We start from the raw sequence: 14,272 nt of genomic DNA, 5'->3' as shown, positions 1-14,272 counted from the left end.
TTTAATAATGAGATTTGAACAGCAAAAGTGAATTAAAATTAAAAAACAACATTGAGAGCAAGGACTGTATGCATTTCATCATGGTGGTTGTGTTGCAAGTAATATGATTGCTGCACTGATTAATCCCCAAGAAAGTGCTGGATGATGGATATCTGTTTGCCTGCATAACAGTGACTGTACATCAGAGCAATTCATTATACACGGAGCAGTGAGATTCTCTCAGATATATCGTAAGGCACAATATAAATGCAAATCTTCCCCTCCTTTTATCTCTTTCGAAGTAGGAATGAAGGTTATAGGTATACGAATAGCCACAGATAAGTCAAATGCTCCAGGGAAGAGTGGGTCTATGATAAACTAAAAAAAAAAGGTTCTTGTCCGAAGCATCCCTTCCAGGATTGAACTGTGGAGATCTGAGGATTTAAAGAAATTCCAGAATTTCGCATAGGGATCTGGGGTATTTATACCGAATTTTTTTCCCTGGAGATTCAATGAAAGTCGTTGGTTCGGGAAGGTAGGGCACAGCCTGCTGAAGGAATGTATTCAATGAAATCTTTTCCACGTGGTTTCTCAGAAGGGTTGCCAATCCTCTTTGAGTCTCCCGGAATTTTAATCTTCCAGGCACTCCTGTGAGCAACCTGGGGAAAAGAAATCCATTGAGGTGGTTTCTTCTCTAGTTTCATGGCACACAGCAACCAGCCCCATGGAACTCTGCTATGATGGTCATTGTGAAAGGTAGAGCAGTTTCTGGGGTGCAAAGGATTGTTGGTATTCTCACTGCCATTATTGTATCTGCTGCACTGCCTGAATCTCATCTGGCCTGAATCAGGAAGATCAGGTGAGACAGGAGTGGCTGGCTAGAAGCAGGAAGTTATGAGAGGTTCTTCAGGAATGTGGTCCAACTAAAGTCCTCCCTTATTTGATTGGATTTATTATTGTCACATGTATTGGGATACGGTGAAAAGTATGGTCTCTAGCGCGCTTTATAGACAAACCATATTGTTCATTGAGTACATAGGGGACAAGGAAAGTAGAAGATGCGGAATATAGTGTTACAGTCGTAGCTAGGGTATAGAAAAAGTTCAGCTTAGTATAGTGTAGGCTCATTCAAAAGTATGATGGCAGCAGGAAAGAAGCTGTCCTTCAGTCGGTTGGTGTGTGATCTCAGACTATGATATCTTTTTTCTGACGGAAGAAGGTGGAAGAGAGTATGTCCGGGATGCATGGAGTCCTCAATTATGCTGGCTGCTTTTCTGCGGCAGCAGGAAATGTGGACAGTGTCAGCGGATGGAAAGCTAGTTTGCGTGATTGTGTACATGTCCATATTCCAAATGTTGACCTTCCGAAACTCGATCTAATTTTGTGCGTGGTATTACTTATGAACCGGAATACAGCAATGCCTGTTTAGAACAAACGGTTAACGAGAGACAGCAATCTTCTCACTGCTGCTTCAGGTGATTTAACAGTAATAGGCCAGGTTTTGCCTTCTGACAGCGCAAAGTACGTCCCTCAGCTATAGCGAGGCGGCCCTCGCTTCCCTGAGTTTATCTTTTGCAAGTGCTGAGCTTGTGACAGAGAAAAGGTTCTGTATTGCAAGCTGTGCAAATAAATTCTGTATCCCCAGGGCCAGACATAATGCAATTGCGAATGCTGAATAAAATTCATTTTCCCCACAAAAATGTTAGGTTAAAAAAAAAAGCACATTCGCAATTGAGAAATGACCGCCTGTAAAGGATGAGTTTTAAACGTCACTTTCACATTCATTGCTCAGAATTGATAAGATGGTTCATTGACTGAAGCTAAAGAGTACATTTATTTTCTGGCAATGACTTTCAGTTTTCATTTCCTTTTCTTATATTACAATGCCATGAATCAAAATGGCCTCATGTTCTCGGTATAAGGGCATCTTTTATTCCTCTAGTTCCAGTAATTCTAATCAAAGTCAAACCAACGGAGAATGTGCATTCAGTATTCTCTTAGCTTGCACGCGGTGGCCCTGAACTTATGCAGAATTTCTTTTTAACGTTCATCTTGAAATTCCTCCCTTTGCTGGCTCTTCTGTTCGCACAACTCGACCGTGCTCTGTGTCAGGAAATTATTTTTTGGCAAATGTTGTCAGCGCGTCCATACCTCAGGATAATCTCAATGTTCATCTATTTGAGCACAGGTTTATAACTTGAACACCCATCTGAGATGAGATGTGGGCTGTGGGAATATTCTCAAACAGGAAAAGGCACCCTGTACAGTTGGAGAGGGGATGAAGAAGGTGAGGCAGAATAGAAGGACAAGGGTAGGTCAGGGATAAGGCAGGGTTGACAAAGATGTCACGGACACAAGACAAAAGGAGTGTTAACGGTGGCATTGAGGACTACAGGATGGTGACCTAAAGGCAAAATGGTAGAATGTTTTAATAGAATCACAGAATACTACAGTGCAGAAGAGGCCCTTCGGCCCATCGAATCTACACCGACTCGTGAAGGGCCTTGACCTGCTCTCCTAATCCCTTAGGATGTGGGCAGATGTGTTTATTGCACAGTCGTGCTTGCCCAGTGAAAGCAACGGCTCTTCCTCCCCAGGGAAGGGAAGGACATGAGGAGATTCCATACCTGTCTCGCCTGACCCTCCTGACTCAGGCCAGATGAGATCCAGGCAGCACAGCAGATCCCTCTGTCCAGCTTTGGAACCTCAAAGAAGTGAATGAAGGAGGCCTTGTCCGATTTGGTCTGGTGTATTTGCTGCTCTCATGCTCACATGTCCATCCTTGGCCTGCTGCAATGCTCCAATGAAGCCCAACACAAATTAGGGGAGCAGCGCAGATTAGGCACGTTACAGCCTTCTGAATTCCACATTGAGTTCTACAACTTCCGTCTGTGAATGTTCCTCTCCATCTTGACTCCTTTCTGTTTTTTTGTTTCCTTGGTTTGCCCCAATGCAAACAGCAACACCACCCCCCACAAACACCTACCAACCCCCTCAACCAACACCAAGAATTCCAACACCCCCCCCCACACACCATCACCCCACCAATACTGCATCACAGGGCCACCTTGTTTTTCAGTTTTGCTTTCATTGACTCTTCATAGAATCCCTACAGTACAGGAGGCCCATTGAGCCTGCACCTACAACAGTCCCACCCTATCCCCATAACCCGACATATTTACCCTGCTAATGCCCCTGAAACTAGTGTCAATTTGGCATGGCCAATCCACCTAACCCACGCATCTTTGGACTGTGGGAGGAAACCGGAGTACTCAGAGGAAACCCACGCAGACACAGGAAGCTCTGCAAACTGCACACAATGACCCAATTCGGGAATCGAACCATAATGCTGTGAGGCAGCAGTGCTAACCACTGTGCCACCATTTTTTTCTCCTGTTATGGTGAGACCACAGCTGGAATACTGTGTGCAGTTCTGGTCGCCACATTATAGGAAGGATGTGAACGCTGTGAAAGGGATACAGAGGAGATTCAACAGGATGCTGCCTGGGGTGGAACATTTCAGTTATGAAGAGGTATTGAGTAGGCTTGGGTTGTTTTCTCTGGAGCAGAGAAGAGTGAGAGGGGAGGGGGCGACCTCATTGATGTGTTTAAGATTATGAAGGGCATGGATAGGGAGCAGCTGTTCCCCTTAGTCGAAGGGTCAGTTACGAGGGGACACAAGTTAAAAGTGAGGGGTGGGAGGTTTAGGGGGGATTTGAGGAAAAACCCAGATGGTGGTGATGGTCTGGAGTGCGCTGCCTAGGAAGGTGGTGGAGACGAGATGCCTCACATCTGTTAATAAGTACCCAGATGGGTATTTGACATGTCATGACATTCAGGGCTGTGGGCCAAGCGCTGGCAAGTGGGATTAGGAGGGTAGGTCAGGGCCTGTCATGCGACAGTGCAGATTCGATGGGCCGAAGGGCTTCTTCTGCACTGTAGTATTCTGTGATTGTATTGAAACATTCAACTATTTTGCCTTTTAGGTCACCACCCTTTAGTCCTCAATGCCACCATTAACACCCCCTTTGTCTTGTGTCCATGACATCTTTGTCAATCCTGCCTTACCTCTAACCTACCCTTGACCTTCTACTCTGCCACACCTTCTCCACCCACCCCCCCACCCCCCCAACTATATAATCTATTACCTCTCTTCAGTCCTGAAGAAGAGTCGTGCGGAATCGGGACTTTAACTCTGTTCCTCTATCCGCAGATGCTGAGTTTCTCCAGGGTTTTCTGTCTTTACATCAGATTCCCGCAGCCTTTGCTTTTGTATGGCTGAGGTACCTTGTAGCAATTTCTTGTCCAGTGGTTCTGTGTATTATGTTCTTTTTCCAGAGTGCTAATCAAGGTGAGGAAACAAATATACTTTGAAGGCTTGTCGTCAGGTATCGGTATGAGGCACTCACGGATCAGGCGCTGCAAAAATTACACAAGGAATAAAGCTGCATTCCACCTCCGCTCCCCCCTCCCCCCCCACACCCCGCCTTCCTCTCCAGCCCCTGATCCCTCAGCCAACGTGCTTTCTGTCTAACTGCTGCACCAGTGTGTGATACCTCCATTTGGAATGCGGGTTATTGAGAGCAGATGCGCTGTACAAGCCACCTGCCCCGTCCGGGATGGCGTCCGCAGTCTGTGCTGCAACTTGCACTTTCTATCAGAAATGTTGCAGCAGAAATGAAAGCACAATCAGGAAACCCTCCAGGACATTACCTGAAAAAGCATTAGCCCATCACACACGTGAAAGTAACACAAATACTGCCTCCAATTTCTGTCAAAGCCGTGTGTTATTAACACAGTTGGCAGCATTAAGTAGTGCCGGTGAGCCTTTGTGCTGGTGTGGATGATGAGGATGAAAGCAACCCTCGGCTTTTTGCTTTTCCTTGGTGATTTTCAAAATTCTATAGCTTCAGCTTCCTCCTCCATCAGTATATTGGAGCAGGATATTCTCTGAGGCATGTGTAATTCTATCAAAGGCTGCAATTGTGATTATCATTCTACAATTTTCTCTCCCTCCACCCCCCCCAAGCCCTGGGGCCACTTTCCATGACCTGATTTCATGATAAACAGTTTAGCTTTTAGTAATCCCCCTCAGTGTAGTGAGTGCCAAATTGGGTGCATTTTGCACAGAGGCTAGTTGACGATTGGAGTGAAATTTGAGAATAAATGGAGCTTTGCAAAGCAAAGATTTGAGGGAATTTGGTGCAAAAATAGGATTCGTCTGTCAGGGAATGGGCAAATCTGTGGTTTGTCTATCTGCTACTTTACACTGCAGCAACTCACCAAAGTTTACTTTGGAAGCACCTCATAGCCACGTCACTTCTATCACCGAGGAGGACAGACCATCAAGATCATAACATCATCATCACTTCCAGTTTTCTGCACATCAACTTGCATTTAGATAGTGCCTCCCTCAGTGTCTCCAGTTGCTTCACAGAGCATTATAGAAAGGAATTTTACACCAAATCACATATAGAAAGCATCCTTTCCGAATGTATCACAGCTTGGTATGGCTCCTGCTCTACCCAAGACCACGAGGAACTACAAAAGGTCATGAATGTAACCCAATCCATCACGCAAACTGGCCTCCCATCCATTGACTCTGTTTACACTTCCTGCTGCCTTGGAAAAGCAGCAGCATAATTCTCCTCGGACATTCTCTCTTCCACCTTCTTCCCTGGGGAAAAAGATACAAAAGTCTGAGGTCACGTACCAACTGACTCGAGAACAGCTTCTTCCCTGCTGCTGTCAGCTTTTTGATTGGACTTACCTTGCATTAAGTTGATCTTTACACCGTAGCTATGACTGTAACACTACATTCTGCACTCTTGTTTCCTTTTCTATGAACAGTATGCTTTGCCTTATAGCGTGCAAGAAACAATATTTTTCACTGTATGTTAATACATGTGACAATAATAAATCAAATCAAAATCAAATATGGAGATATTTGGACAGGTGATCAAAAGCTTGGTCAAGTTTTTGTTATGATGAATAAAGACAGGCTGATAGAGTTTTGGATGTCTAACTTTGGAAGTTAGGGAAGGTGATGGAAGTTGGTGATATAATTGTTTCCTGGGGAGAGAACAATTGAGGGAACCTTCTATGATGATGCTTACATAGCACTTGTGGGTGGCATGATGGCACAGCGGTTTCCACTGCTGCCTCACTGCTCCAAGGATCTGGGTTCAATCCTGGCCTCGGGTGATTGTGATTGTGGAGTTTGCTCATTCTCCCTGTGCCTGCCTGGGTTTCCTTCAGGTGCTCTGGTTTCCTCCCACAGTCCAAAGATGTGCAGGCAAAGTGGACTGACCATATTAAATTGCCCCTTAAGTGTCCCAAGATGTGTAGGTTAGGTGGATTAGCCATCGTAAATGTGTGGGGTTATTTTATTTTATTTGTTATTGTCACAAGTAGGCTTACATTAATACTGCAATGAAGTTACTGTGAAAATCCCCTAGTTGCCACACTCCAGTGCCTGTTCGGGTACACTGAGGGAGAATTTAGCACGGTCAATACACCCTAACCAGCATGTTGTTCAGATTGTGGGAGGAAACCGGAGCATGCAGAGGAAACCCATGCAGACACAGGGAGAACATGCTGACTCTGCACAAACAGTGACCCTGGCCAGGAATTGAATCCAGGTCCCTGGCACTGTGAGGCAGCAGTGCTAACAATTGTGCCATGGGGATAGGGTGGAGGAAGAGGGCCTGGATAAGGTACACTGCTGGAGAGTTGGTGCAGTCCCAGTGGGCTGAATGACATCTTCTGCACTGTAGGGATCCTATGATTAGTCTGTTGGAATAATTGTTGAAATTCGAGAATTTTTCCAATTCATAAGAACATAAGAAATAGGAGCAGGAGTAGGCCATCTAGCCCTTCGAGCCTGCCCCGCCATTCAATAAGATCATGGCTGATCTGTCGCGGCTCAGTTCCACTTTCCTGCCCTCTCCCCATGACCCTTAATCCCCTCTCTTATCAAAAACCCATCAACCCGCGTCTTAAAAATATTTAGCGAGGCAGCCTCCACCACTTCAACGGGCAGAGAATTCCAGAGATTCACCACCCTTTGAGTGAAGAAGTTCCTCCTCAACTCCGTTCTAAACCGCCCCCCCTTTATCTTGAGGCTGTGCCCCCTAGTCCTACTGTCTTTTTTGAGCGGGAAGAGTCTCTCCACCTCTATCCTATCCATCCCATTCATCATCTTATACGTCTCAATGAGATCTCCCCTCATTCTTCTAAACTCTAACGAGTACAAGCCTAGTTTATTCAGCCTCTCCTCATAGCTCAAGCCCCTCAACTCCGGTATCAGCCTAGTAAACCTCCTCTGCACTCCCTCCAAGGCCAAAATATCTTTGCGCAGGTGCGGCGCCCAAAACTGCACACAGTACTCCAGCTGCGGCCTCACCAATGCCCTATACAGCTGCAGCAAGACCTCCCTACTTTTATATTCAATCCCCCTCGCTATGAGGGCCAGCATCCCATTCGCCTTCCTGACCACCTGCTGCACCTGCAAGCTGGGTTTTTGCGACTCATGCACAAGGACCCCGAGGTCCCTCTGCACCGTCGCCTGCTGCAGTTTTTCACCCCGTAAGTAATAGTCCTTCCTACCATTATTCCTACCAAATTCTCCTAACAATCCTAAAATGTACAGAGACCAGATGATATACATCACTTTGTTGTGTAATGGATAACCAACAAAGACTGCTTGTATTTTCAGATTCCTCAGCTGTTTGTTAGCTTTGAAGAAACCCCACTGGGTGCAGCGTCCTGGGCCCAAGTCCACAAGGCAGTGTTACACGATGGAAGGACAGTCGCAGTCAAAGTCCAGCATCCGAAAGTGCGGAGTCAGTGTGCCCAGGACATCATTTTGATGGAGGTAAATGGAAAATTTAAATCAAACCTTTCAAAACAAAGACATTTGGAGCGATCCAGACAATGGGATCCCTAACAACGCATGCGCTAGTTTGTCTTTCTTTTAAATCCCTCCAATGTCGGCCTCCTGATCATCTCTGAGTTTAATCACTCACCGTTGGTGGACGTGCCATTAGCTGCCTGGGCCCCAAGTTCTGGAATTCTCTTCATAAACCTCTCACCTCTTTTAAAATCCTTCTTAAATCCTACCAATTTGACCAAACCTTTTGTCGCCTGTGCAGGAATCTCCTTGTGTATCTCACCATCAACTTTAGTCGGCCAACACTCTTGTGAAGAGTAATGGGTTTGTGTTAAAATGTAAGCTGTTGTTGGCCTTGTTTGTACAGGAAACCTTATACTGCAATGGTTACTTCCGCATTCTGAGGTCACAATGCCTCAAGGAACACCCTAGATGATTATTTTATTACATGGAATATACAGCGTGGAAATGGGCCATTTGGCCCAGTTTGTCAATGCCAGCACTCATGTGCTCCATGAACCTTCTTCCATCAGTCTTCCTGTGATCCTATTAGCGTTTTCTTCTTTGCTTTCTCCGTCTCGTTTAGTATCTTCTTAAACGCATCCATGCCAATTATCAGGACAATTCCTGTAGCGGTGGAATTGACATTCTGACCACTTTCCGAGTGACTGTCTTATGTTTATGACCCCTAGATTTGGTCTCCCCTATTATTAGAAAAATCTTCTCTGTATCAACCTCATCAAACCTCTATAATATGAATGAGCTCTATTCTTCTCTTTTCTAACGAGAAAAGCTCCACAAGAAATATAGCATCGTCTCCAGATGGTCAGGGATGGGCTGTGGAAGTGGTTGTGACTGGCTAGAAACCTGGATGTAGTGGTGTCAATTGCTAACATTTTTAAAATTATTCACTCCTTCCATGACGTGTGGGCTTTGCTGACCAGTCCAGCATTTACTCCAATTCCAGTTCTCCCCCCGCATCTAGTGGTGCGCTAAGGCAGACTTTTGTTCGTTTCCATAGCTGGTAATTCCCAGAACAGGTTGCTACTTTGTCGCTAGGGCCTTACAGCTTGAGGGGTACCAGGATACTAATGAGATGCTGATTTTGAGATGGATAGGCAAAGTAACAAGGAAGGACAAAATCAGAAACCAGTGCATTAGGGGGTCAAGGAAGATTGTGGGAGCATCAAGGAAAGTAGTTAAGAAGAGAATTAAATGGTATGGTCATCTGTTGCAGAGAGAGAGAAGAGAGAAATGTGGTGAGGTGAGTGATGGAAATAGGACTGCCAGGAAGAGATAGGAGGGGAAAGCCTTAGACCAGATGGAAATATGTGGTGGTGAGAGACATAGAGGCCACAGGATTGGAAGAGGAATGGGTGACCGACAGGAGGCCGTGATGTGGACATGCTGGCCTTGGACTGGGTTAAGCACAGTAAGAAGTCTCACAACACCAGGTTAAAGTCCAACAGGTTTATTTGGTGGCACAAGCCACAAGCTTTCGGAGCATTGCTCCTTCTTCAGGTGAGTGAGGACTTGTGTTCACAAACAGGGCATACGTAGACACAGACTAGGTTTACAAGATAATGGTTGGAATGCAGCCATTAGCTTGTAAATTGAGTCTGTGCCTACGTATGCCCTGTTTGTGAACACAACTCTTCGCTCACTTGAAGAAGGAGCAGCGCTCCGAAAGCTTGTGGCTCGTGCTACCAAATAAACCTGTTGGACTTTAACCTGTTGTTGTGACACTTCTTACTGTGACTGACAGGAGGACATGGAGAAGGGTGACCAACCAGCTTGTCCTGTCTTTCTCAGTTGTGAATGTGGAATGTGTGGATTGAATGAGGGATGCAATGTTTAATGTTTATTTATTAGTGTCACAAATAGGCTTACGTTAACACTGCAATGAAGTTACCGTGAAACTCCCCAACTCGCCACTCTGACGCCTGTTCGGGTACACTGAGGGAAAATTTAGCATGGCCAATGCACCTAATCGCGTGTTTTGGACTGTGGGAGGAAACTGGAGCATGCGGAGGAAACCCACGCAGAAACGGGGAGAACATACAGACGCTGCACAATCAATGACCCAAGCTGGGAATTGAACCCAGGTCTCTGGCACTGTGAGGCAGCAGTAATAACCATCAGCCACCTTGCCTAGCTTGAGTTCCAATGCAAGAAACATATTTCTTCACTGTTTACAACTAAAACTGCTACTAATGAGATTGCTTCTGTGATTTGCCGTAGAAACATTATGGAGAAAATGAGAAAGGACAATGGGGAAGATAAAACATATTGTAAAAAAGAGGTTTAGTTAGTAAGAGAGCAGAATCCTCTTAAATGTGCACTGCTGGTTCAAGTGATGAGTTAGGAGATGAGAGCTTTATCATAAGAACATTGGAAAGCATGAAATGAGTAAAATCCACTCAGCCATTAAGCTTCTGCCGATCACTGATCATCACAATTTGCCTGTGTACTCCACATCACATACTTGTTTTCCTAAGCGAGCTTGGATAATGGTGAATCAAAGGTGAATCCTTTCTGGAACCTTCTTACTAAAAGGTTTCCATCAGCTTGGATTCTATGCTGTATTGTACCTGCATGGCCAAGCCTGGTTTAAAAAGGGTGTTATGGTGAGGATTCCATTCTCAGAAAAACAGCCTCCAAAGCTATGAGAGAAAAAATATTGTGGATGCTGGGAATCTGAAATAAAGAGAGAAAATGGTGGAAATACGCAGCGGGTCTGACAGTGTCTGTGGACAGAGAAACAGAGTTAACATTTTGGGTTGGTGGCCTTCCTTCAGGAGCTCTGATGAGTGTTCACAGAGCTTTTTTTCTATTCATTTGTGGGACATGGGTGTTGCTGGCTGGCTGGCATTTATTGCCCATCCTTAGTTGCCCGAGGGCAGTTTAGAGTCAACCACATCGCTGTGTCTCTGGAGTCACATGTAGGCGAGACCAGGTAAGGATGGCAGATTTCCTTCCCTAAAGGGCATTGGTGAACCAAATGGGTTTTTCTGACAATGGTTTCATCGTCATCAGTGGATTCTTAATTCCAGGTTTTTGTTTTTATTGAATTCAGGTTCCACCACCTACTGTGCCAGGATTCGAACCCAGGTCCCCAGAGCATTAGTTGAGTTTCTGGACTAACAATCTAGCAATAATACCACTAGGCCATCGCCTCCCCTGAAACATTAACTGTGTACTGGTTCCAGCAATGCTGCCTGACCAGCTGAGTAGTTGCAATGATTTCTGTTTTTCTTTAGGAATTGTTCAAGACCAGTTCACAAATGTTCAGAGTAAAGAAATTATATTAGTCCAGAATGTGATTCCTGTGTGTTGCTAATTTCCGTGGGTTGTCTGTCTTCTGGTGTGGATAATTGCCTGAGAGCGTCGACTATGATTAGATCATAAAAGCCTAACAGCGCCAATTGGAGACCCAAATTGAATTCACAGTTATTGAACTGTGTCCTTGGACAGCAACAGCCAAGATAATTGGGATTTAATACTGGCTACTCTGATTTAATTAATATATTGTTAGTAGTATAATTACTTACCTTTGATCTCTGTTAAATGAAGAGTTGTATTTTGTTACACAAGTGGTTTGCTACCTCAGACTTATTCAAAACCTTGTAGAATATTCCAGCTACTATCATCCTTGATTAAATCGAACCTTTGCATCTTATTGCAGATGCTAGATGTTACTGAGGTCACACAATAGGGGAAACAGTGCTATTTGAATATGTAGTGAATTTCTGTGCAATTCCCTTGTCTTATATTTTTGGTGTGGTAATAAAATGGTTTTGTTCCTTGGCTGATACTCCAAAGGCCTGAACTGATGATCTAGAGAAAGTGAGGTTAAATCCCACCATGGAAATTTGTGAATCTGAATTCAACTGTCCATCACAAAGACTGATTCCTTTTAACTCCCTATTATGCATTCCTACAATCCATTTTGTTCATCATAACAAAGAAGGAATTTTAAAGGTGGGCACTTAATCTAAGGTAAGTTTGAGGACATCCCAGAGCATGCTACATTGTCATGGAAATAGCTGGAGCTCAGTGAGGCTGTGTGTGGTTTCAATGTATCTGGGTGCTTGCTGAGTGAATTGATTGCAGCTTGGAGCTAGTGTGTGCAGTTTTCAGCTCACTGAGAGAAGAGAGCCAAAGTCAATGCTAATTAATTGGGCTTGCGGCGTAAGCAGAGAAAGAGCTAGCTGCATTATTTGCCATGCAAAGCATGGGTGAGGCTTGATCTAAGTTTGAATCATATGTGGGAACATATTGTCTAGTTTGAAGCCAGTGGAAGAATCTACAGTGGCCCTCACTGAGTTTGGTGGGAAAAGAAGAAATCAGCAGATTAACCGTGAAGTGTTCAGAATGCACCCAGTTCACGGCACTGAGGCATTCACATTCTAGAGGCAGTAAAAAAAAAGTCTAAACTTGAAAAAAAATTGTAACTGAAGAAATGTCAATTATGTTCCAGAAGACTGTCGCATACATGTGGGTGGTCTCTTCAGAAGTAAATAACTTTCAAATTGATGTGACTCGTAAGAGCGTTCTTGGAGGGAATCAGAAGTAAACCTGAATACATACCATAAGTATTGTTAAATTAATACAACTTGCTTTGTTGAAGTCTTCAATATACAGTAAAGTTTTTCTGTTCAGAACATGAAATCTTGTGGTGTATTCAACTGAGTAAAGCAAAGTGTTTGGATTTGTCTTTAAATTCCCTCAGTGGAACTGGGGACACTTAGCAACATTCTGAATCTGAAGACTAAGGCCAGAATCTTATTATTGCTCATATTGATGGGATTTTCTCATCCCATTGTGGTGGACGGAGATTTGGCTGGCTGCCAAATTCTCCGACCTCACTGCAGAGGGAGTGCGGAGTCGATAGCCGGTAAGATCATGCCCTTGTCTGAGATGCACTGGGTTATTGGTTGACAAGAGTCCACAGCAAACTTTGACTATATTTGTTGAGAAGCAATATGGTGCTATTAATTGCTAAAGCTTTTCGAGAGAGGCAAGATTTATCCCTTGTTAATTCCATTAATTGTGTAATGAGGAAAGGATGAATCTGAAGCCCATCTTGTTTTTAAGGCAGGTTTATTTACAAGATATTAACAAGACGACAGACTAAAGACACAGATTCATCCAGTTAAACTTGTTTTATGCTCTTTCAATGATTCCGTAGCCTTTACCCAGTTGACCATAGTACCATAAGGTGTAGGAGTAAATAGACCATTAGGCCCATTGAGTCTGTTCCACCATTCAATGAGATCATAACTGATCTGATATGATCATCCTTATCTCTATTTTTCCACTTTATCTCCATAACTCTTGAACCCATTACTGATTAAGAATCTTTTCATCTCAGCCTTGAACATATTTAACGACCCAACCCCCTACAGCCCTCTGTGGTAAAGAATTCCACAAATTCACTCCTCTCTGAAAGAAGAAATTCTTCTCCGTCTCTGTCTTAAAAGGATGATCCCTTTACCCTGAGATTATGCCCTCTGGTCCTAGACTTTCCCATAAGGCGAAACAACCTCTCAGAATCTATGCTGTCAGGCCCCCTAAAAATACCACATATCTCAATAAGGTTGCCTCTCATGCCTCTAAACTCCAATACTCACAGACCCAACCTACTCAACCTCTCCTCCTAAGAAAATCCCTACATACCCAAGATCAACCTAGTGAACCTTCTCTGGACTGCTTCCAATGCCAGTACATCTTTCCATAGTTAAGGGGACCAGAAGTGTTCACAGTATTCCAGATGTGGTCTAAATAGTGCCTTGTTGAGTTTCAGCAATGATGTGGAGATGTGGGCATTGGACTGGGGTGGGCACTTTAAGAAAGCTCACACACCAGATTAAAGTCCTATAGGGTTATTTGGAATCATGAGCTTTCGGAACACCCGGGTACCAGCTGATGAAGGAACAGTGCTCCGAGGGCTCATGATTCCAAGTAAACCTGTTGGACTTTAACCTGGTGTTGTGAGAATTCTTACTATTGTTTTAACAAGACTTTGCTTTTGTTATACTCCATTCCCTTTGAAATAAAGGCCAACATATAATTTGCCTTCCACTGGGACATATCTTCTAAAGCATGCCCTGTACTACAGCATCATTCCAACATTAGCAACCTTGAGTGATCTGCAGCAATTAACCAAAGTATAGGTTAATCGAACTAGCAAAGGAGTTGAAAATTGAATTAAAAGCAGGGGCTAAAACAAGAATACAGCATTTACAATTGGAAGAAGAAAAACCTGACCTCAATACAATGCTGCTTGAGTTTTGATTTACTATTATTGATTTAATTTATTATTGTCACATATATTAGCATACAGTGAAAAGAATTATTTCTTGCATGCTATACAAACAAAGCATACCATTCATAGGGAGG

General features: G+C 44.0%; 1 protein-coding gene across 4 annotated transcripts in view; it reads left to right on the top strand.

Annotated features, from left to right (window-relative positions):
* The window catches only part of adck1 (aarF domain containing kinase 1), a 446,668-nt gene that overhangs the window by 223,982 nt on the left and 208,414 nt on the right, over positions 1-14,272 (top strand). For all 4 annotated transcript variants that reach the window (XM_080201943.1, XM_080201939.1, XM_080201941.1 and 1 more), the window contains one exon: positions 7,697-7,855. In XM_080201943.1, the coding sequence (XP_080058069.1) occupies positions 7,697-7,855 (159 nt within the window). The remainder of the gene's footprint in view (positions 1-7,696; positions 7,856-14,272) is intronic.

The sequence above is a fragment of the Carcharhinus amblyrhynchos genome, chromosome 14 (genome assembly GCF_965287045.1).
Source record: "Carcharhinus amblyrhynchos chromosome 14, sCarAmb.v2.hapA, whole genome shotgun sequence".
Classification (NCBI taxonomy): domain Eukaryota; kingdom Metazoa; phylum Chordata; class Chondrichthyes; order Carcharhiniformes; family Carcharhinidae; genus Carcharhinus; species Carcharhinus amblyrhynchos.
Note: the sequence above shows the minus strand (reverse complement) of the source record. Positions and strands in the feature narration are given on the sequence as shown.